A 21760-nucleotide genomic window follows, 5' to 3' on the forward strand; every position below is an offset into this window, starting at 1 on the left:
GCCGGGACCTGGGCTGACCCCGACTCCTGGTGGGCCTCCTGGTGGGAGTAGATCCTACTCCCCCCAGCCTCCGTTTCCCTTCTGTGCCCCAGCCCTGCTTTCCTAGGGCTGAGAACCTCCTATTCACCATTCACCACTCTCTGCCCTTGGAGTGACCTTGTCTCTGCAGCCCCCGCATCTGGCAGTCTTGGCCGAGGTGTTGGTGACTCACGAGCAGATGTGGTGGGCAGGTGGGCGGATGCGACCGGGCCCGGAGCCAGAGCTCTACCCGCCGCATCACTGGCGGCTGGGGCCCTGCGGGGTGACCTTGAGCAAGGTCTCTGCACCAGGCCTCCCAGCCTCAAAGCCCTGCCAGACTGTGTGTGGTGGGGGGCGTTCGGTTCCCTCCCCTAAAAAGGGGGTCTCGGAGCAGCCTCATGGGGTCAGGTGAAGGCTGCTGGAGGTGGGGGCAGTCTGAGATCTGGGGGGCCCTACAGAGGCCAGCTGGGGTGGTCACCCAGCTGGGGTGGTCACCATGACTGGCTGCTCCTACTGTCACAGCGTGGCTTTTCCCCATGGGCCATGAGGCACTGCGGAGGCATGGGGAAGGTCTGCCCCGCACAGTAAGCTGCTGTGGTTAGGGAAGATGGTTTGTCCCGGGGAGAGGGTGGCTCCTCAGGAGGAAGCCCCGGACATAGATCAAAGGCCACCCACCCCATCCAGCCACGTACCGGGTCCTCACCAAAGCCACATGTAGGGTCTGAGCCATGGCTTCTCCTGCTCGGGTTCAGAAGTCATGGAGTTGGGGGTGGTGCGTAACCAGGGCTGTGGCATGACACCCCTCGGCGCCGGCTCCTCACAGTTGCTGAGGTACAAGTGTGTTTGCAGCTTGGGGGGCTAGCTCCCCATCTGCAGCGGTGAGCAAGTGGAAGCAGACGGCCGCAGGCGGGACTCCTGCTCCAGCAGGATGAGCGGCTTCCTTCTGATTCAGGAACTTCATCATTTCTCAGTCACTCAGCCAACGCACGGCGGCGCTTGCCATGCACACAGGGCTGCGAGACGTAGTCCCCGCCAAGTGAGAGAGTACAGGGCGACACTTGAAGGAGGGGCTGAGGGTGAGGACGGGTTGCCGGCAGGCAGGGGGAGGAGGAGGAGACAGACTGGGCGCCAAGGGCAAATGGGGACCAAGGGTGAGGATGGAGAGAGGAGCCTGTGCAGAGGATCAGAGGGCTCGCCCGACGCAGCCCGGGACACATCCCTTTCTCTCTCTGGGCAGCAGTTTTTCCTCTTTTGCAAAAGGGGCTACAGTGCCCACCTCCTGAGACTCCTGAAAGAGTCTTCACAAAAAGCACAAGGTGCTGACTAGGTGCTCAGTAAATGGCTATGCCCTCCCTCCGCCTCGGGCATTTGCATTCGGATGGAAGGGAGCACTTGCTCCTGGGTGTGGGAGGTGGGATCCAGGCTGAAATAGGAAGCATTGTCCCGACTCCTCCTGCCCTCCTGTGTGGACCTGCACCTCAGCTGCTCTAACTCCTGCCTGTCCCCTGACTGCCCATCTGCCTAGAACCTCTTCCCTTTTCCTCCTCCTCTTTGTCGCCGCTCAAAGGTCACCTCCTCCCAGGGGCTCTGGCTGCCTCCAGCACTGTCCTTGTGTCTCTTACAGCCCTCCTTCATCTCCAATCTCATATTTGCCTCTGTATGGGTCCCTGGTTTCCTCTCTGCCCTTCTCCTGGATGCGAAGTTGCAGGTGAGCTGGGTCTGTTTGCTTTCTTGGATGCTTAGTTCCTGGCAGGTACTGAGAGAGAATGAGTGACCAGAGAGGGAGTAGGGCCTTGGACCCGCTAACCACATCTGGGTGTCTGTGCTCCATCATTGAGCTTCTCAACACACACCCCACAGGAGCAAACTGCTTCCTGGTGTATATCTTTAAGTTATTATTATTTTTAACTATTATTTTTGTTTTTTCTTTTTTGGTACTGGGTCTGAACTCAGGACTTGCCTAGCAAGTGCTGTGCCACCGAGCCACCTCCCGGCCCTCATTGTGTGTATTTTAGAGGAGGGGCTTGAGGCCTGTGATTGATTGGTTTTTCACAAGTGCACCTGCTCTGGCTGGGGTGGCAATGGCGGCAGGGTCGTCCGGGCGGCCTGCGGTGGGTGGTGGTGGAAAGGGCAGAGCTGAGCTGTTGGAAACGGCCGCGGCTGGGACGGTGCCTTCCAGAGCCCGAGCTGCGCTCTGCAGCGAGCAGCTGTGGTTGCCGCGCAGCCTCCTTGGGGGTCTCTGGAGGTTCGGGGAGGCCGGGCCGCGGTGAGGGCATACACCGGTGGGGACGCCGGGCCTCAGTCCTCCGCTGGAGGCAGCAGGAAAGGTCTAACTGCTGTCAGTGAGGGCACAAATCGCTGCCCTCACAGCTCAGCTTCTTTAAAGGAGAAATGAACATTGAAAGGGACGCTGGGCCCTAAGGGCCTTTGAACTATGCGGAACATTAGGAGTAGTTAACTGACTTAACAGTGCCCAGGGAAGGTGGGTCCCTGTCCTCCACCTCAGCCTCCTGAGGCTGAGGCCGAGGCTCTGCCTCCAGTCCTGGAATGGCAGCTCTGTGGGTCTTCAGGTAGCACTGTCCCTGAAGTGATTCCCAGGGGATGGGGAAGACATGGGGTGAGAACTAGACCAACAGCACCACCAGTCGCCTGTGCCTCCCCTGTGACTGGTGGAATCGCAGACGGAGCCTCAGTTTCCCCATCTGCACAGTGAGGATCGGTCACACCAACCATATGGAAATGTTCAACATGGATATACAAGATCTGAGGAGGTCCAAGCGGGAGGGAGCCGTGGTCTAGGCCTGGCCCTTGGGTTGGGGGAGGGGAAGGAGGGAGAAAGGTGGCTCACAGCCCACAGCACGGAGGGGTTTATCTTGCGTTTCCTGAGATCGCCATCTCTGCCCTCCTCCCTGCCAGCCTTCATTTCCGGCTGCCACTCAGCCGGACACAGCTGTCTGGGGCGGTGATGGGCTCCGCTCTAGAGGCCTGGGTCCGGGCCCAGCTCTGTGCTGTCCGGGTCTCTGGCATAGTCTCTCTGAGCCTCAGGCTCCCTCAGGGTATTGTGGGACTGGCTCCCAGCTGCTGCGGTCCCAGTGCAGCCCAGGGCACCCCAACCGCAGGGCCAGGCACCCCATCTGCAGCAGGACCCGCCCATCCACAGGGCCTTTCCAAGGTCTCCTCCCACGCGCACCCCACGCAGGTGGGAAGCAGAGGAGACTCCGGGGCCACACAGATCGCGGTGACAGGCCCAACGTGCACTCTCGCGAGAGGCTGCTCCCCTCCTGTGCTCCCACTTCCCTTTTGGAGCCCTTGAACGCCGAGGGCCAAGGCAGTGCTGGAACACAGGCTGGCTCCAGGCGTCTGGGATGCAAACTTGGCTTCACTATCACAGGCTGGGTGACCTCAGGCAAGTTGCTTCACCTCCCTGGGCCCAAGGATGTGTATGTCCTGCATTGTCACAAAATGGACCAACAGCCATTTCAAGCTCACACTTCCATAAAAGCAAGTAAAGATGTGCTTTGTGGGGTTCATGGTGAACCAGAGCTTTAGACCCCAGGCTTCTACAGTCCTGTTTGGTGCCTCTGCCCTGGATGACAAATGACCGATGGCTGTGGTAGAAGCGTGGGAGGATTTATCCTGTGGCTCTGACATCCAGGCCAAGTCGGAGCTTGAGTTCATCCTCGGCTGTCTTCCGGGTACAGACATGAGCTGTAGGTTCAAATAGACAAAGGATCGGTGGCCGTGGTGTGCGGTGTGCAGATTGTTTAGGAGTCCGGGGGAAAACTCGGCTTGCTTGCTCATTATCCCAGTCATTCTTGGTGTTTTGGGGGAAGGGGCTCTGAGGAGGTTGCTTGTCACCCCTGTGTCCTGAGGGGGCGCTTCGGTTCCCTGGGGTCCTTTCCATCCCTTGTCATCAGCCCTGTCCTTCCCGGAACCCAAGGTGACTGCAGAGTGACTGCGGTGAGGATGGTTTACACGAAGACAGAGGCAAAATGGAGACAGGGCTGCCGGCTCTCTCGTTCATCCGTGGGTCCGAGAATTAAGAGTGGGTGCTTCTCAGCAATGGCGTCTTTTAGACCCCTGTTCCCATGGGGGCGGAGGACAGGCGCAAAGCCCCGTTTTCCTCCCAGTCTCGCCCGGGTCCCCCAGGGCCTGGTGGTGGAGGCGTCTGGAGAAAGGCTGAGCGGAAGCCTTGCGGTAATCCACGGCATGACCTTTCCAGGGCTTCGCGTCCACAAAGGTAAATTCCAAAGGCCGAGTGAGAGAGACGGAAATGCGGCCGCTCGCACGCACCTGTGCAGAGCAAATGTTTCCCTAGCAGAAAGGGCAGTGTCTGGGAGAGAGCGAGGAAAGGAGCGACGTGGTCCAAAAAGAAATGACTTTCGTCACCAGAACCCCTGTGTACATCACCTTTGTAATAACTATTGAACAACCTAAATAAGCAAGGGTGGAGGTGAAGCTGAAGACACACACACACACACATGCACATGCACGCACATGCACACACACATGTACATACGCACACACACACACGGTCCTCTGGTGGGGTCGCAGGTGGAGGCTGGAGCAGTTGGGCACCCCCCCCTTCCTGTCTGATCTGATGAGCCAGGGCTCTGGGTCCCCCCTCTTCCCTGGCAAAGATCAAAGTCTTCTTTGCCAGCACCGCCCCCCACCCCATGGCCACAGGGAGCCCTCCTCCCCGCCAGCGCTCTCCGGAGAGCCGCTGGCTGCACCCGTGCCTGTGGGTCGGGTCTCCATGCCTAGCACCCAGCCCCAGTCCCCCAGGACACATAAGGAAAGAAGGCCGCGGGGAGGGGCCGCCAGGGAGGGGCAGCCCGGGGAGACTTGGACCCGCAGATTCCTCTGAGTGCTGGCCACGCGTGGGAGGCGGGGTGTGGCAGCTGAGGTCCGCGGCGGCCCTCACCGTTCTGGAAGGTCCCTAGCCACAGGCGTGCTCTCTGAGGACCCTCGGGACACGAGGACGTGGGCCTGACTCGCTCACAGGCAGCGTGCCCGCGTCCGGCCTCACCGCATCTGGCTGGGTGCCCTGCACGCGCGCACCGCTTGCGGACACCCCCATTTTCAGCACCTTGTGGCAACTATCACTCTGCCCTTCTCCCTGGCACCCGCCCAGGCGGTGATTGCCCTGGGGTGGCGGGGTGGGATGTGAGTACAGCCGGCGCTCCTCTCATGGACAGATGGCAGGGTGTCCATGAGCACCTGCCTGGTCGGCCCTGAGCCGCCATGGCGGGCGGGGGGGCGGCTGGGGCAGGCAGGGGCAGCCTGCCATCTGTGCCCGGAGCCTGGGACCAGCTGCGCCCGCCCGTCAAGCCCAGGGGTGGGCGGACTCCCTCCTGGCACGGCACGCCGGCCTTCCCAAAGTACTGGTGAGAGTCCACGCCGCAAACGGGGGCCATGTTCCCCAGTCCTGACGCGAGGGGACAGAGCCTCACTACCGGGGGGGGGGCGGGGGCGCTGCCGTGAGCACATGCTTTACACACAGACTCCGGGTCCCCGGGCCCTGCCTGGCCGGGACCCTGCATTCCGTGCCACCTTGCTGAGATCTGGGATTGTTTAGTGATAGGGGATTTGAACTCAGGGCCTCACTCAGGACAAGGCAGCCACTCTCCTGGGGAACCACACCTCCAGCCCTGTTTTTCCCTGTCTCATTTCCCTCGGGTGTGTGTATCTGGACCGCATTCCACCTATTTTAGACTTCCTGTCCTTGTTGGCATGACGAGCTGCCGCCACTGCGGCCAGCTTCCCTCGGTGGAGACGGAGGCTTGCTGGCTTTTCCGTTTGGGCTGGCCTTGAACTGCCATCCTCCCTTCTCAGCCTCCCAGCTGGGATTCTAGGTGTGAGCCACCGGTGCCAAAGTAACCTTAGACTTAAGCACTATTTCCAGACTGAAACCAAAGGCCTGGGAGGGCGATGGGTCTGAGTCCCAGGGCAGCCAGGAGCAGCCCTGGGTGTAGGCTGTGTGTCTGTAGGCGCCCCGGGGAGGGCTGAGCAGAGCGGCCACCCTCTGAGAGCCCTGTCCAGCCGCAGGCTACGGGGCTGGGGCCTTGGACCTCGCGTGGAGCCAACAGCCAGCGCCAGCTGTGTCTCCTTTAAGTGCAGAGCCCTGGGCAGCACAGGGCGGCGGTGCCGGCCAGTGGGTGGGAGCTCACCTCTGGCTCCTCCCAGGGAGCCAGGCGGGCCGTGGAGTGGCTCCAGTTGGTGGGCAGCCGGCAGGACAGCGGCCACATGCTGTGCGGGCTCAGCCCTGGAGAAGCAGGTACGGCTAGGCTGGGGGCTGTGCCCACTGGACAGAGAGGTGGGGGGCATTGAGGATCAGGACGGCCACGGCATCGCTGTGGGTCTGGGGAGCAGGAGCAGGAAGGGCCAGGGCACCCGGGCCAGGCGGACGCTCTGTGCCCCCGCCTCTGGAAGGTTGTAGCCTGGGCCACAGGGCTTGGGGTTTGCGGGGCTGGGCCGTGCCGGGCTCAGACCGCTCCTCCCTCCGGCATGGACAGGCCAGTCCCGGCCCCACACCGGGCAGGAGGCCGGCCTGGAGATCCAGGAATTCAGCGGAGGGGTGGGGAGCCGCCGCTGCGCTCCTCGGCAGCTGAGGCCGGGCCAGCGCAGAGGCGGTTATTATGGGGTGATTCCCCGCCCTGTGCATCCGTCCATCTGGCTGCTCATCCGTCTGTCCATCTCCCCAGCCTCAGCCTTCTGGAGCGGCCTGCCCGTCTTTGGGAGGGGCTGTTTTCTAAGTTCTCTCTGTGTATTTTTTCACGTTCTCCTTACAATGGCACTGTGTGTGTATGTGGGGGGAGGGAGAACCGAATCCTCATTTTACCGTTGGGGAAACTGAGGCACTGTGCTGGGTGAGCGGCGTGCATGGTTACGCAGCACAGACAGGGACTGCCGCCGTCCCCTCTCCTGTCCGTCCAGCCCGAGTCCAGCGGGGGTCACGGTGGCCGCGTCTGTGGAGCAGGGCCTCCGCCGGGGCTCATGGAGGGAGCGCTCCACACTCCCGGCCCGGCACCCAGGACCTTTCCCCACCCCTCTCTGGGTGCCCCTGCAGCCCCCGGAGTCCCCTCCCTAACACCTGCCTCCGCGGACATCAGTTCCCGAGACTGCTTTTTACTTCAGTCCACACACAGAGCTTGGGGGCCGCAGGACCTGGGTGCTCACCCAGCATGAGGAATCGGGGTCTCCGCTGTGGCTCGCGTCTCCGCCGGCCTTCGTTTCCAGGCGGCTCCTCAGCGCAGGGTGGTCAAGGCCGCCAGCCCTGAGGGAAGAGCTCGGTGCTTACACTTACGGGGGGGGGGGGGGGCTGGCTGCCATTGGCTCGGCGTGAGACACACACCCGTTGCTCACCCATCATTGGCCGGGCCGTGTCCTCCCCTAGGTGCCCACTGCCCACCTCCACGCCACACCAGGAAGACAGGCCGGGAGAAGTGGGCCACTCACGTGCTCCTCCGTGAGGCCTGGGGCTCGGGGGACAGGCAGCCGCGGGCTGTCTTTCTGCCCGGGCTGGATGTGGCCAGGCCCCTCCGGGAGCTCACTCACCGCTGCTGCGCCAGGGGCATTGTGGGACAGGACGGTGATCCTCCCGGTTGGCTGGGGCTGGGACCTGCACGGTGGGCAGGAAGTCCCACCCCACCCTCTGCTCTCCCGCCCCTGGCGGGCCGGGCCTCCTCCCACTCCCCAGCCACAAGGCCGCTGAGCCATCACGTGCTGGCAGCGAGGACCTGGGCATGTCCGCCCAACACCGCCCCTCCTCCACCCACAACACCTCACCAATGACTGGGCCGCCCCGGGATCCCTCAGAGGCCACGCGCTCAGGGAGCCCAGGACCAGGGAGGTGTGGGTTCGAATCCAGGCTCTGCCTCTTCCTATTCTTTGGATTTGGGGCACCCCATTCCAGCACCGGATCCCCGTCCCGCTCATCTGTCATGGGAATTGAGTCCAAGAAAGATTTGCTGGGCACTTGCTGTGTGCCACCAGTGTTCTGGGTGCTCACGTCGGTGGGAGCAGACGGACCACTCCGCCCCTCTGACGTCCTAGAAGCACAGGCGGATAGAACATGAGATCAGGGAGTGTGCAGAGGTGTGGGGTGCTGATGGATGGTGAGTCCGTTCACACAGTCACCCCCCGTGCAAAGGCCCCGGGGCAGGCACGTAGAAGGGTCCAGAGTGGAAGTGGAAGCAGGCATCTGGAGTGGCACGGGCGAGGGGAGAGCGCGGAGAGGTGGGATCATGAGGCGCGACGCCGTTCTGTCCCGCGGGGACTTCTGCTCTCCTCCCCCTGCTGCGGGCCGCCACCTTGGAAAATGGCAATTGCCTGTTTTAGGGAGAGGCGAGAGAGCGCGGACCCAGCACGCAGCCTGTCCGGCCTGTGCCCCTCCTGTGAGGTGTGGGCCGCCCTGGCCCTGGCGAGGAGAGGGCTGTTGGTGGGGTGCGGGCTCCGGGCTGCCAGGCAGGCCCCACTGCTGCGGCTGGGGGGAGGGGAGGAGGAGCAGGAGCAGGCCTCCATTTTCCTCAGCCCCCAGAGCCCTGTGTGCTGCTTGGACTGAGGCGGAAGCTGTGTGTCCCTAGGGAGTCCCTTAACCTCTCTGGGCCTCCGTTTCTGCATCTGTCGCATGGGGATGCCGATGGCAGGCGCCATCATAAGGATTAAGTGGTCTAGTATTAGGTTCTTAGAACAACCTCTGCCCCTTACCCTGGGCTGTTACTTCGCCTCTCTGTGTCAGCTTCTTCTGTACCTCTCAGAATGCCAGGTTGTCCTGGCTCCCGTTGCTGATGACCAGTGACAGCTGCCACCCCAGGGGAGGTGGCACGGGCTCCCCTGGGAATCTCAATGCCCACCCATGCCCGGGAAGGGCGGAGTGGGGCTGAGGGCAGGTCAGCACCCGGTCCTGGGCGGCCCTCCCCGCAGGCCAGGGGTCCCATGCAGCCTGTCCACGTTGGGCTGCGGACCCCTGTGAACTCCGTGGGCCCCTCTTCAGTCCCACCCAACGCCCCGCCGCTTCTCCTGGGCTCCCGGCTCAGGCGGGGCCTTGGCAAAGCAGCCTGGCAGGGGACTGACTTCCTTCCTCTTTGTCAAAGCTCCATGGCTTCCCAGGGCTGCTGCAGGAGCCGGGAGGAGGGGACAAGTTAGCGAGAATTTCAAGAGAATTCAGATGGGGAGCGACCCCTCCCCGGCCCAGCCGGCCTGGGCCGCGGTGGTGTGGGTCCTGTCCCCTCCAACCCCGCGTCCTGGCGCTGTCTGGAATGGCTGCAGAAGCAAATTCCCCTCTGAAGCGAGTTCTTTCGGCACGGGGTGAAGGCAGAGTGTATCATTGCCCATTACTGGAAGGAGGAGACAAAAAAAAAAAAAAAAAAAGAACTGGATAAAAATATCTCTGTTTTTTGTGCACGTTTCCAGCTGAAAATTGGGGGGAAAGATGTTTTTGAAAAGCCTTCATCTCTAAGCATGTAATTACTAGGTCCCAGAACAAAAACCGAGAGTGGGAGAGGGCTCATAGGGATTACATACAAGCCAAGTGACCCCCCCCCAAGCTCCAGCCACCTGTCCTCAGCGAGAGGAGAGACCCCTCCATCTTACAGAGAGAGGAACAGACGCGGGTCACACAGGCAGCCATGCAACTAGGTGAGGATTGAATGTGGAAAGATGGAGGCCACCGTCCGATGCCCAGGGAAGGGGTGTCGTCCTTCAGCAGCCGTTTGTCAGCCTCAGTGGCCAGCCTTGGGGGTCCCATGGCCTCGGTCTAGGTTTACAGTTCCTTTGTGTTCATTATCGGGAGCAGAGCTCCACCTCCACACGCCTGCCCAGTCACACTGCACTCCGTTCTTTGGGAATCTGCTCTCTGCATTTGGCCAGTGGGGTCCTCAGTTCCTTGACCTTTCCCAGGAAGTTAGCCCCCAAGCCCGCCCCCCCCTTCCCCGCACCCCTTCCGGGGCCCATCCCGGGCCGGTCTGGGGCGGGAGGGATTTGCCTGTGGCAGAAGCTAATTTACATGGTATAAGACATTTAATTTCCGAGTGGCCCTCAGAAACACGGTCACGCAGCCTTTCTCATTTTATTGGCTCAGAATCATCTTGTTGAATCTGGAGGAAGGGCGTATTAAGGAACTGTGATGGGAGCATTATACTTAATAGGGTGTTGCCTGAATTGGCAGCTGATCAGAACCAGGATCTGGAAAAAGTGTGCACGGTGGCGCTGCGGGGACCCTACCCCAGGGGGCCTGGAAAGGATTCTGAGCTCAACTGCTATTTGTTTGGCTGTTTAGCAGCTTAGGACAGGCAAAGGGAGCCAGTGACTGGCTGTGGCAGAGCGGCTGGGGAGCTGGGGGGCTGCAGGCCTTGGTCAAAGGGAAGACGCAGGAAATTCTCAAAGCCCCTGGCTGAGCCATGCCCATTCTCAGGCCAAGCCACGCCCATTTCCCCAGGCCAAACTCTGCCCTTCCTTGCCCAAAAGGAGCCCTTCCCCAGGCAGGCCCTGCCCCTGGCTCACAGTCCAGGCAGTGCTCCCCAGGGAGCACTTGGCAATGTCTGGGGCCACTGGGGATTAGAAGCCAGGGGCACTGCCTAAGTTCCCACCATGAAGAGAACCCGCCACCCCCTCAGAGCAAGGAATCGGCTAGCAAAAAACCAACAAAAACCCTCCGTAGCTGGCATTGGTGGCTCACACCTGAGATCCTAGCTACTCAGGAGGCTGAGATCTGAGGATCAAGGTTCAAAGTCAGCCCAGGGCAAGAAAGTCTATGAGACTCTTATCTCCAATTAACCAGGAAAAATAAAAAAGCCAAAGAAGTGGAAGCGCTCAGGGACAGCACCCAGATGCTGCGTTCCAGTTTCAAGTCCAGCAAAAAAGTAAAAATAAAAATAAAACACAATAATAACTGCACTTGCAGTGGAGGAGCCTGCTGTGGACAGAGCCCGTCCTGACGGTGGCTGAGCCCCAGCGGTGACCCTCAGCCCTAACCGATCCCACCCCTCATGGACAGGCCTGGCCGAGGCCGGCTGCAGGGCCTCTGCCACCTGCCAGCTGGGGCAGTCCTAGCGGCCAGTGGGCCTCGGGGTTGGGATGGACGGGGCAATGGGCCTGGTTCTAAGCCAGACGGCAGACCTCCACTCCACAGCTGGCCCAGCCCACGTGTGGTCCATCTCTGAGCCACAGCCTTGTATCTGTGAAGTGCAATGATACCACCCCTGATTAATAATGGTCACACTCACGGCAATGGAGCTGCCCAACCACCAACCGCCGGGCACCGGTGGGCTCACGCCTGTCATCCTAGCTACTGGGGAGGCTGAGGCCTGAGGATCAAGGTTTGAAGGCAGCCTGGGCCAAAAAAATCCATGGGACTGCATCTCAATTAAACAGCCAAAAGCTGGGTAGGAGGCATAACTCTGTTGGTAGAGCCCCAGCCGAGTGAGTGCAAACCCCAGGATCAGCCCAAAACAAAAAGAAAAGAGACCACTGTGTCACACAGCTCTGGCACACGGCGGGCGCCGAACCCGAGCGACTCAGCCCCGAGAGGAAGGGAGGACGCCGGGGCAGAGGACAAGGGTGGGACCAGCCACCCTGCAGAAGCGCCCACACAGAGGGGCGTCAGGGGGAGAGCAGGTGGCTCAGGCCGTGCCCCTCTATCCCCGCAGACGATGGGCCGTACTCCAAAGGAAGCAAGGACGCGGGAGGGGACGCGGCCCCGGCCAGCCGGCGGCAGAGCATTCCAGGTACCCAGGCCCCCTCCTCCCTCTGGCTGTGCGGTCAGGCAGCCGGAGTCCCGTGACCCGCGCGGTCGCGGGTGAGCACGGGGCAGGCGGGGCTGACCGCTGGCCCTCCATCTGCCGCAGAGGAGTTCCGGGGGGTCACCGTGGTGGAGCTGCTCAAGAGGGAAGGCAGCACGCTGGGCCTCACCATCTCGGGGGGCACGGACAAGGACGGCAAGCCCAGAGTCTCCAGCCTGAGGCCCGGGGGGCTGGCAGCCAGGTGAGAGGCGCGGGGAAGATGGGCGGTTAGGTGGTGTCTTCAGGATGCCCTTTCCAGGGCCCGGCCCCTCCCGCCCCCGTAGGCCAAGCGTCTCCCCGCCCACCCCCTCCGGGCTGTCCTTTCCTGAAGATGGCTTGACCCTCTGTGCTGCTCCCTACAGCACCTCCCCCCAGACGCCCGTGCACCCAGAGACCCCCGCCTCGGGGAAGCCCGCGGACGCCCGTCCCAGTCGGCGTGGTGCTGCGTAGCTCTGGGGCCGCCTTCCGCGGCCCCTTTGCCCCCGAGGCCGGGAGCCTGGCTCTGCCCAGCGCGGCCTCTGAGCAGCTGAGCCCGGCAGAGGATTTCAGGATCGGGCAGGAATGGCCGGAGGGAAGACCACAGGCCAGGACGGCCGGGCCATGCTCCAGGCTAGCCCCGGGTGCCCAGAGCCGTCACTAGAAAGTGAGGGTCCCCCCCCCCACCCCGGTCACCACATGTGCTCCGCCGCTCGCTCCAGGAGCGACCTGCTGAACGTGGGCGACTACATCCGCTCGGTGAACGGGATCCACGTGACCAGGCTGAGCCACGATGACATCATCACCCTGCTCAAGAACGTGGGCGAGCGCGTGGTGCTGGAGGTGGAGTATGAGCTGCCCCCGCCCGGTGGGTGCCCGCGGACGGGGAACCGCCTCCACTGCCCGGTCCTGGGGGGACACAGCGGCCTCCCCACTGGGGTCTGGGTGATGGGACCTCGCCAGCTGGGGTGGGCCGTGCCCGGCGTCCCTTCCCTGCCGAGGGCACCGGCGGGGACCCCCCACCCTGGGCCTCCTGTCGTCTGTGTAGTTAGAAGCCCGTCCCCCGGCCTGGGGCCCCCACACCCTACTCGGAGGACATAGGCTGGGTTACCCTGAGCCCCGAGTTCAAAGTTAGCCTAATGTCAAGCTCTGAGTGACTCTGGAACTGACCTTGGGCCCAAGTCCCCCCCACTCACCCCCCAAGCCACAAGCCCGGCCTGGGCCATCTTCTGTCTGAGTGAGGACCAGGTGGGCCCTGGGGAAGAGGGGCGCTCTGAGCCCCACCACCCGGGCCCGTCCCTCCGCCCTCCTGGAATGAGCTTTGGGTTCCTCTGCGGGCTTGGACAGGCGGCAGGGGCTCAAGGGAGGCCTCCGTCTCTCCACAGCGCCCGAGAACAACCCGAGGATCGTCTCCAAGACCGCGGACATCGCCCTCCACAAGGAGGGCAGCAGCTTCGGCTTCGTCCTCAGAGGTCAGTGGGGATGCCCGTGGAGCCCAAGGGCGGGAGGGAGGCCAGGAGGGAGGGAGGGGAGGCTGGGGGGGGGGGGAGGGCTGGTTTCCTGGGTGCCTGGTTCCCACGCAAATGAGCACAGCGTAGATCTGATCACTTCTGACCTTGAAGGCCCGTGCCAGGTCACGATTGAGGCTGCATGGAGTGAGATGAGAAGGAGCCCCTAGAGCAACGGGGAGGAGCGGAGAGGACGGAGGGGGGGGGAGGGCGGTCTGTGGATGGCAAAGACAAGTCCTCACACAGGTGTTACTGAGGGAGGCTGCTGGGGCTGTCGGGGGCGGGGGCGGCAGGTAGATGCGCCCCACCATCCCACCACCCCACCACCCCACCATCCCACCATCCCACCACCCCACCATCCCACCATCCCACCACCCCACCGCCCCACCACCCCACCATCCCACCACCCCACCATCCCCACCACCCCACCACCCCACCACCCCACCACCCCACCATCCCACCACCCCACCATCCCACCCCACCACCCCACCATCCCACCCACCATCCCACCACCCCACCACCCCACCATCCCACCCACCATCCCACCACCCCACCACCCCACCATCCCACCATCCCACCACCCCACCACCCCACCACCCCACCACCCCACCATCCCACCATCCCAACACCCCACCACCCCACCATCCCACCATCCCACCATCCCACCACCCCACCATCCCACCATCCCACCACCCCACCGCCCCACCATCCCCACCACCCCACCACCCCACCACCCCACCATCCCACCACCCCACCACCCCACCACCCCACCACCCCACCGCCCCACCATCCCCACCACCCCACCACCCCACCACCCCACCATCCCACCACCCCACCATCCCACCACCCCACCATCCCACCATCCCACCATCCCAACACCCCACCACCCCACCACCCCACCATCCCACCACCCCACCATCCCACCATCCCACCACCCCACCGCCCCACCATCCCCACCACCCCACCACCCCACCATCCCACCACCCCACCACCCCACCACCCCACCACCCCACCGCCCCACCATCCCCACCACCCCACCACCCCACCACCCCACCATCCCACCACCCCACCATCCCACCATCCCACCATCCCAATACCCCACCACCCCACCATCCCACCACCCCACCACCCCACCATCCCACCACCCCACCATCCCACCATCCCACCACCCCACCACCCCACCACCCCACCACCCCACCATCCCACCACCCCACCATCCCACCACCCCACCACCCCACCATCCCACCGCCCCACCGCCCCACCTCTGTTGACTTCCGGCCAGGAGGTGCTCACGAAGATGTGCACAAATCCCGGCCGCTCGTCCTGACCTACGTGCGGCCAGGCGGCCCCGCAGACAGGTGAGCTGACCGCCCCCCTCCCCCGTGGCCGAGCAGCCCCAGGCCGGGAGGGACCCCCCTCCCCAGGGCAGCCATGGGCAGAGCCCGGTGAGGCCCGGCCTGTGGGACAGGATGTGGGGAAGGAATGTGTCAGAGTCCCGCCCCTGACCCCTGACCCCCTGACGGGACAGTCCTCCTGGCCCAGGCTTGTCCCAGACCTAAATCTGTCCCTGGGATAGGGCCTGAGTGAGCTATTCCTAGAAGCTTCTAAAATAGCGCTGGCACCTGTCGCTGGCGTTCTGGGGCTGGGCTGGCACACGCGGGGGAGAGGCCAGTGTGTTCCCAGGCCGGTCTCCCGGGCCCGGGAAGCAGGGAGGGGCCGGAGTGCCCTCCACACCCCCCCCCCCAGTGCTGTGTGTGGCCCCGCCAGGCCGCCACCCTCTCTGGACCCTGTCCCCTGCTCTGTGCTTGGCGTGAGGTGGGTGGTCCTGAAGGAGCTCTGTCCTCCGTCCCCTGAGCCTGGCCCCTGCCCCACAGGGAAGGCTCCTTGAAGGCGGGCGACAGGCTGCTCGGTGTGGACGGGACCCCCCTGCACGGGGCTAGCCACGCCGCCGCCCTGGCCGCGCTCCGCCAGTGCGGCCACGAGGCCCTCTTCCAGGTGGAGTACGACGTGGTCACCCCGGGTACGTCAGCGCCCGGAGGGGAGGGCCGAGCGGGATGAGCGGGGGCTGTGCGGCCTTGCCCAGTCGCTCGGCCTTTCTGAGCCTCTCTAAGCCACAGACACTACGTGCTGGGCATTGTTTAAGGCCCTGGGGACCAGAGCAGGCCCCTAGTCTCCTGGAGTGGACACCTGCCCGGGAGAAGATCCGTTAGCAGAATATATGTCCCAGGGCCTCGGGAAAGAGGAAAAAAGGCTGGGGACGGCGGGAGGTAGATGAATGGGGAGCGCAAAGGCCCCGAGGTAGGAGACGGGCCGGCACGCCTGGTGTGCCAGCGAGGAGGCCGGCCGCAGATGGAGCGGTGGGGGAGCGGGCGGTGGAGGAGGTAATTACAGCCGAGGACGGGGCTGGCCGGGCTGCCGCCGCAAGGGCGGAGACGCGGGGTGCCAGGAGCGCAGGAAGGCTGCGGCTGTCAGAGGGGCGGAGGGTGATGCGGGCAAGCCCGGGTTCCGCCCCCCACGCCCCCCCACGCCCGGCCCCCCGGGCGTCCCCCGGCTGCCCTGAGGCGTCCGAGCCCCGGGCATGCCCGTGCCCCGGCCTGGGCAGCGGAACCCAGGATGGCTGCCCTCCAACCCTCCTCCTGTCCGCGGTGCCAGACTCGGTGGCCCAGGCTTCGGGGCCCTTGGTGGTGGAGATCACCAAGACACCGGGGTCCACGCTGGGGCTCTCCCTCACCACCGGCTCCCACCGGAACAAGCCGGTCATCACCGTGGACCGCATCAAGCCGGCCAGCGTGGTGGACAGGTAAGGGGGCTCTGCGTCGCGCAGGCGCACTCCGGGAAACGGCGGCGGCGGCGGCTCGGGCTCCTCAGCCGGCCCCACCCCTGCTCGGTCCCCTGCCCGGCCAGGAGCGGTGCCCTGCACGCCGGAGACCTCATCCTGTCCATCGACGGCGCCAGCACGGAGCACTGCTCGCTGCCCGAGGCCACCAAGCTCCTGGCGGGCGTGTCTGAGAAAGTGAGGCTGGAGATCTTGCCCGCGCCCCACGGCCGGTGGCCCCCGAGGCCCCTGGAGGCAGGTGCGGCCCTCAGCCGGGTCAGGGCCCCAAGCCGAGGCCAAGCGGGCCCGAGGGACTGTCTGTGGCTACCGCTAGCACACTGCATGGAGAAGTGGAGGCAGCAGAGGTCGGGAGGCCGGGAGGAATGGAGTCCATGTGGCCAGAAGCTGGGGCTCCTTAGATGCAAGACCCCAAGGCTGAGGCCCTGCTGTCAGCACATCGTCCTCATCCATTCAACTGGTGTTAAGTCTCGCTTGACCCTGGGAGGCCACTCCTCTCTGGGTCCTATTTATGAATGAGGCACAGAGAGGTCAAGTGACTAGTGCAGGTCACACAGCAGGTCAGCAATGGAGCAGGATCTCTGCCCCAGTTGGCTCCAGAGCTGCCCATGTCCCACAGGACGAGGAGGACAGGGCAGGGAAGCTGAGTCCTCCCACTGCTGTCCCAGAATGCCCTGGGCCAGACAGAGAGGAGCAGAACAGGCGGGACAGGCCTGGAGGAGGGGTGTGCAGGTCTGGGCAGGGGGAGAGTAGGGGTCCCCGGAGGGCCCGGAGAGCAGACACGGGGGTGCAGCAGGGGTGCGGGCATGGAGGACGCAGCCCGGCTGGGCCTCCACCCCCTCCCGTTCCCCTGTGCACACAGTGCGGGTGCAGAGGAGCGAGCGGGGCTGGGACCCCGGCCGGCCCTCCTGCCCCAGCCCGAGGCCCGGACCCTGCCGCACACCACCGCCCTGGGCCACGCCCCTGGGCCAGGACCACAGCCGGTGTAAGTCCCCTGCACCCAGGGGCCCCGCACCCTTCCTGGGGGAGGGGGAGGGGGGAGCTGTGCCTCGGAGGACACCGGGGCTGAAAACCCGCCCTGATACTGCACGGGGCCCGGGGCAGAGGGTCCCGTGGGAGGGCACGGGGCCGGGGGCAGAGGGTCCCGTGGGAGGGCACGGGGCCGGGGACAGAGGGTCCCGCCGCAGGGCACGGGGCCGGGGGACAGGTTCCCGCCGCAGGGCACGGGCACCCGCTCTGTCCCGGGCCCGGGCAGGCTGGAGCTCTGTGGCGTTCACCGGCCGTGCCCCTTCCTCTCCCCAGCCTTGTCTTCCACCCCCTTTTCCTCACCCACCATGAACCACACCTTTCCCTGCGCCAACGCCAGCACCCTGGCCCGCGGGGCCCAGCCCGCCAGCCCCCGGCCTGCGGCCGCGCGGAGAAGGCCGAGGAGGAGGGAGCACAGGAGCTCACGTAAGCCGGCCGCGCCCGCCCGGAACCCAAACCCCATTGTAGAGGTGGGGAAACCGAGGCAGGGAGCGCGGGGGACCCGTCCATCCCCAGGCCGCACGGAGTCAGGACGCTCCAGACCGGGGCGGGCAGCTCTGTCTGTCCGTCCGCAGTGTCGCTGGCCTCCACGGTGGGGCCGGGCGGGCAGATCGTGCATGCCGAGACCACGGAGGTGGTGCTGTGCGGAGACCCCCTCAGCGGCTTCGGCCTGCAGCTGCAAGGCGGCGTCTTCACCACCGAGACCCTGTCCTCGCCACCCCTGGTCCGCTTCATCGAGCCCGACAGCCCGGCCGAGAGGTGAGCCGGCCCCACCCGGCCCGGCCAGGGAAGCGCTCACATCCCCAGCCCGCGCCCTCCCACCGCGTCCACCCCACTGCGATCGCGTCCACCCCGCCGCCAGCCCCTCGGGGCAGCTAAGGCCCTCAGGCTTCAACCCCTTGAAGTCTGTACACCTTGTGAAGTCACCCCTCTCCCCCAGTGGACAGACAGAGAGACTGAGGCAGAGTCACACCCTGGGATAGGTGTCGGGCGGAGCTGGGCCTGCGCTGAGCCCCGCCCTGCTCTGCGGTGCCGCTGGCCTCCTGACGGTGCTGCCCCGGCCTCTCGGGGGCAGGTGTGGGCTGCTGCAGGTGGGGGATCGCGTCCTGTCCATCAATGGCATTGCCACCGAGGACGGGACCATGGAGGAAGCCAACCAGCTGCTCCGGGACGCTGCACTGGCCCGAAAGGTGCTACTGGAGGTGGAGTTCGACGTGGCGGGTGAGTGGAAAGAGCCCTTCCCTGCTGCTGCCCCCTCTCTGCGGGCACCGATTGCTTCCTCCCGCTCCCTCAGTTTCCCCGTCTGTGAAATAGCAGCTAGAATTCCCTACAGCCCTCAGGCCAGGCCTGGCAAACCTGCGCCCAGTTGATTTGGCTGTATCCCTCCCCCCCCCACGCTGGGCAGCGCATCTTGGGTCTGGGGTCCAGTGCTGACTCTGCTCTCACCAGAGCCGGTCAGCCCTGTGGGATTCGTCTCCCTCACCTGTTGGGGAGCTGGGCCCGGGGCGGCCGTCCGGGGCCCTCTGGCCGGGCCAGCACCGTCACAGCTGTCCCTCCTCGTCCCCACGGTCTGCAGAGTCTGTCATCCCCAGCAGCGGGACCTTCCATGTGAAGCTGCCCAAGAGGCGCGGGGTGGAGCTGGGCATCACCATCAGCGGTGAGTTCCCGCCCCGGCCCCACAGGGCACTGCCCAGCTCCCGGGCCTTTCCAGGGGCCCCGACACCCCTGTGCTGCGGAGAGGCTCCAGGGAGGGAGTGGCCACCTTTAGTACCAGTCTTTCCACCCGTGGGGCCCTGTGGGATGTGCTCGGGCAAGCCCAGGACTCTTGATGCCTCAGTTTCCCCATTGTGCACTGTGGGGGGGGAGGAGAAGAGGGGGTCTCCCGGCCTCACCACCTCCCAGGTGAGCGTAACCGGTTTGTCAGGACCAAACATGGGGCCAGGCTGGGGTTCCTGTCTCCCTGAGTGCCAGAGCCAAAGGACTGACATGAAGATATGCAAAGAAATGGTGAATTCACAAGCTTTCCTACAAAGCGGGGACTGAGGGCACGCTGCGTCCTCACTGGCCAGGAAGGCTGAGGGCCTGGAGCACACCCAGCTCCTTCCTGCCCCAGGGCCTTTGTACCGGCTGCTGGCTCGGCTCTCTCCCCCTTCATTCAAGTCTTTGCTCAGACGCCACCTACAAGTCTGGAGAATGGAGTACACTGCAAGAACACTTGTCTAGTCTCAGGTTTGCACACACGCGCGCACACACACACACACACACACACACACACACACACACACACACACACACACACACACACACACACCCCTTGATAAGGAATTTGTGCCCTCAGCCTGAGGAAGTGCGGATCGCACTGTGGCTGCTCATGATGCTCCTCCTGCCTGTGTCCTGCCCCGCTGTGTCCTCCATGCCCGGCACACAGCAGGGCTCCGGGGCCTGGGGCCGAGCCACCAGCCCACTCCAGGCCTTGCTGGGACAGCTCGGGGAGCGGCCAGGTGGACAGGAAGGGCTGCTGGTCACCGGCCCAGAGCCCTTGTGGGGCCTGTGATGGCCACAGCCCTGTCTGATGTGATCACCACCTCCATTTTTCAGAAGGGAAACTGAGGCATGGGGAGGCAAGCCGTTGGCTGGCCATCCCCCCACCAGGAGGTAGGGGTCCCCTGTCCCACCCCGGGGCTGAGGCCGTCCGGGATCGGGCTCGCTCATGGCTCCTCTCCCCACAGCGGCCAGCAGGAAGCGGGGGGACCCCCTGATCATCTCGGACATCAAGAAGGGCAGCGTGGCACACAGGTAGGTGTGCCCCAGACCGCTGGCACCCTGCGGCTCGCGGCACCCGCCTACACAAGTCTCCTGCCCTGCCCCGTGCACGCAGGACCGGCACCCTGGAGCCGGGCGACAAGCTGCTGGCCATCGACAACATCCGCCTGGACCACTGCCCCCTGCAGGACGCCATGCAGATCCTGCGGCAGTGCGAGGACCTGGTGAAGCTCAAGATCCAGAAAGATGAGGACAACTCGGGTGCGCCCGCCCCCCCCCCGCCCTCCCCTCACCCCCCTCCACGCCACGCCCGTCCCCCCCCCACCCTGGTCCGGTGGATGCCCAACATATGGCGGCAGGGCCTCGGGCTCTCCCGAGGTCTCAGGGAGTTTGAGCCGCTGCCTTTGGTCTCCCTGCGTGTCCCAAACCAGCATGGGGCCTGGCGAAAGAGGAGCCGCTGCTGAGTGGGGGTGGGGCTGTGTGTGCTGGTGAGGGCTGAGAACGCCAGCCCCTGCCCCCCCCCCACTGGCACCCCCCACAGGCGCCCCCCCACAGGCGCCCCCCCCACAGGCGCCCCCGTAACAGTGGAACAGGGGAGCAAAGCGGGGAACTGCAGAGGCTGGAGAGGGGCGACGCAGGGCAGACCTCAGGTCTGGCAGCGGCCGCTCCCGCCCCCTGGATACCTGGTTTCTTCCTACCACCATCTCCTTGCTCTCAGGGATGATGCACAAAATCAGCCGTTTTAAGCATTTCCCACGCCTGTCATCTAGCTACTCAGGGGGCTGAGATCGGAGGATCTCAGACTGAAGCCGACTCAAGCAGGAAAGTCTGTGACTCTGACCTCCAACGAACCACCAAAAAGCTGGAGGTGGAGGTGTGGCTCAAGTAGTAGAGCTCCAACCTTGAGCAAAAAAAAAAAAAAAAAAAAGCACCCAGGGACGGCGCCAGGGACGGCGCCAGGGACGGCACCCAGGGACGGCGCCAGGGACGGCACCCAGGGATGGCGCCCAGGGACGGCGCCAGGGACGGCACCCAGGGATGGCGCCCAGGGATGGCGCCCAGGGACGGCACCCAGGGATGGCGCCCAGGGACGGCGCCAGGGACAGCGCCAGGGACGGTGCCCAGGGACGGCGCCAGGGACGGCGCCCAGGGACGGCGCCAGGGACGGCGCCCAGGGATGGCGCCAGGCCCCGAGTCTCTGCATTTCATCTCTTCTGTGTCTTGTTTTTTTCTTGTAATGGCACGCGGGCAGCAGGCTGGGTGGAAGGGAGACTCAGGGCCCCGGGCTGTGCCATGTGGCGAAGCCTCGGCACAAGCAAGCGGTGGCTATGTATGGATGGGTGATGAATGCCACGGCTGCGCCAGGACCCCGTGACGGAGCCCCGCTCCTTCCTCTCCTGCTGACCCTCGCCCCTTCCCCCGCTGCTGTCCCCACCCTGACCCTTGCCACGACCCCTTGCAGATGACCAGGAGGGCTCGGGTGCAGTCAGCTACACGGTGGAGCTCAAACGCTATGGCGGCCCCCTGGGCATCACCATCTCTGGTACAGAGGAGCCTTTCGACCCCATTGTCATCTCCGGCCTCACCAAACGTGGCCTGGCCGAGAGGTGAGCCGGGACCCGTGGGGATGGATGGGATGGGGATGGAGGCAGACCCCCGCCCCCACCCGGAACCAGATGAGGGCTTCGGGCCCAGCTAGATTCTGACTTCTGTTCCAAGTCCTTGCTGAGTGATACTGAGCAAGGCACTGGCCCTCGGTGAGCAGCAACTCAACTCCCCATCTATACAATGAAAACGTCAGTCCAGCCTCCCAGGGGAAGGGACCGGTCGGGCTGGAGGGTGGAGGGGGGCGGCTG

General features: G+C 64.6%; 1 protein-coding gene across 2 annotated transcripts in view; it reads left to right on the forward strand.

Annotated features, from left to right (window-relative positions):
• LOC138824841 (glutamate receptor-interacting protein 2-like) overlaps positions 1 to 21760 on the forward strand; it is a 65862-nt gene that overhangs the window by 34208 nt on the left and 9894 nt on the right. Inside the window, exons 1-17 of one of the 2 annotated variants that reach the window (XM_070019206.1) lie at positions 6258 to 6295; positions 11667 to 11744; positions 11865 to 12000; positions 12497 to 12642; positions 13160 to 13246; positions 14565 to 14640; positions 15157 to 15302; positions 15935 to 16082; positions 16187 to 16356; positions 16978 to 17100; positions 17418 to 17567; positions 17717 to 17900; positions 18217 to 18362; positions 18718 to 18798; positions 19871 to 19937; positions 20020 to 20165; positions 21367 to 21511. In XM_070019206.1, coding sequence (XP_069875307.1) covers positions 6265 to 6295; positions 11667 to 11744; positions 11865 to 12000; positions 12497 to 12642; positions 13160 to 13246; positions 14565 to 14640; positions 15157 to 15302; positions 15935 to 16082; positions 16187 to 16356; positions 16978 to 17100; positions 17418 to 17567; positions 17717 to 17900; positions 18217 to 18362; positions 18718 to 18798; positions 19871 to 19937; positions 20020 to 20165; positions 21367 to 21511 — 2060 coding nt within the window. In that variant the 5' untranslated portion in view covers positions 6258 to 6264. Of the gene's footprint in view, positions 1 to 6257; positions 6296 to 11666; positions 11745 to 11864; positions 12001 to 12496; positions 12643 to 13159; positions 13247 to 14564; positions 14641 to 15156; positions 15303 to 15934; positions 16083 to 16186; positions 16357 to 16977; positions 17101 to 17417; positions 17568 to 17716; positions 17901 to 18216; positions 18363 to 18717; positions 18799 to 19870; positions 19938 to 20019; positions 20166 to 21366; positions 21512 to 21760 lie in introns of those variants that run through there. The other variant, XM_070019207.1, reaches the window with a different exon arrangement.

Source organism: Dipodomys merriami, unplaced genomic scaffold (genome assembly GCF_024711535.1).
Source record: "Dipodomys merriami isolate MVZ:Mamm:240054 unplaced genomic scaffold, mDipMer1.0.p SCAF_13, whole genome shotgun sequence".
Classification (NCBI taxonomy): Eukaryota; Metazoa; Chordata; class Mammalia; order Rodentia; family Heteromyidae; genus Dipodomys; species Dipodomys merriami.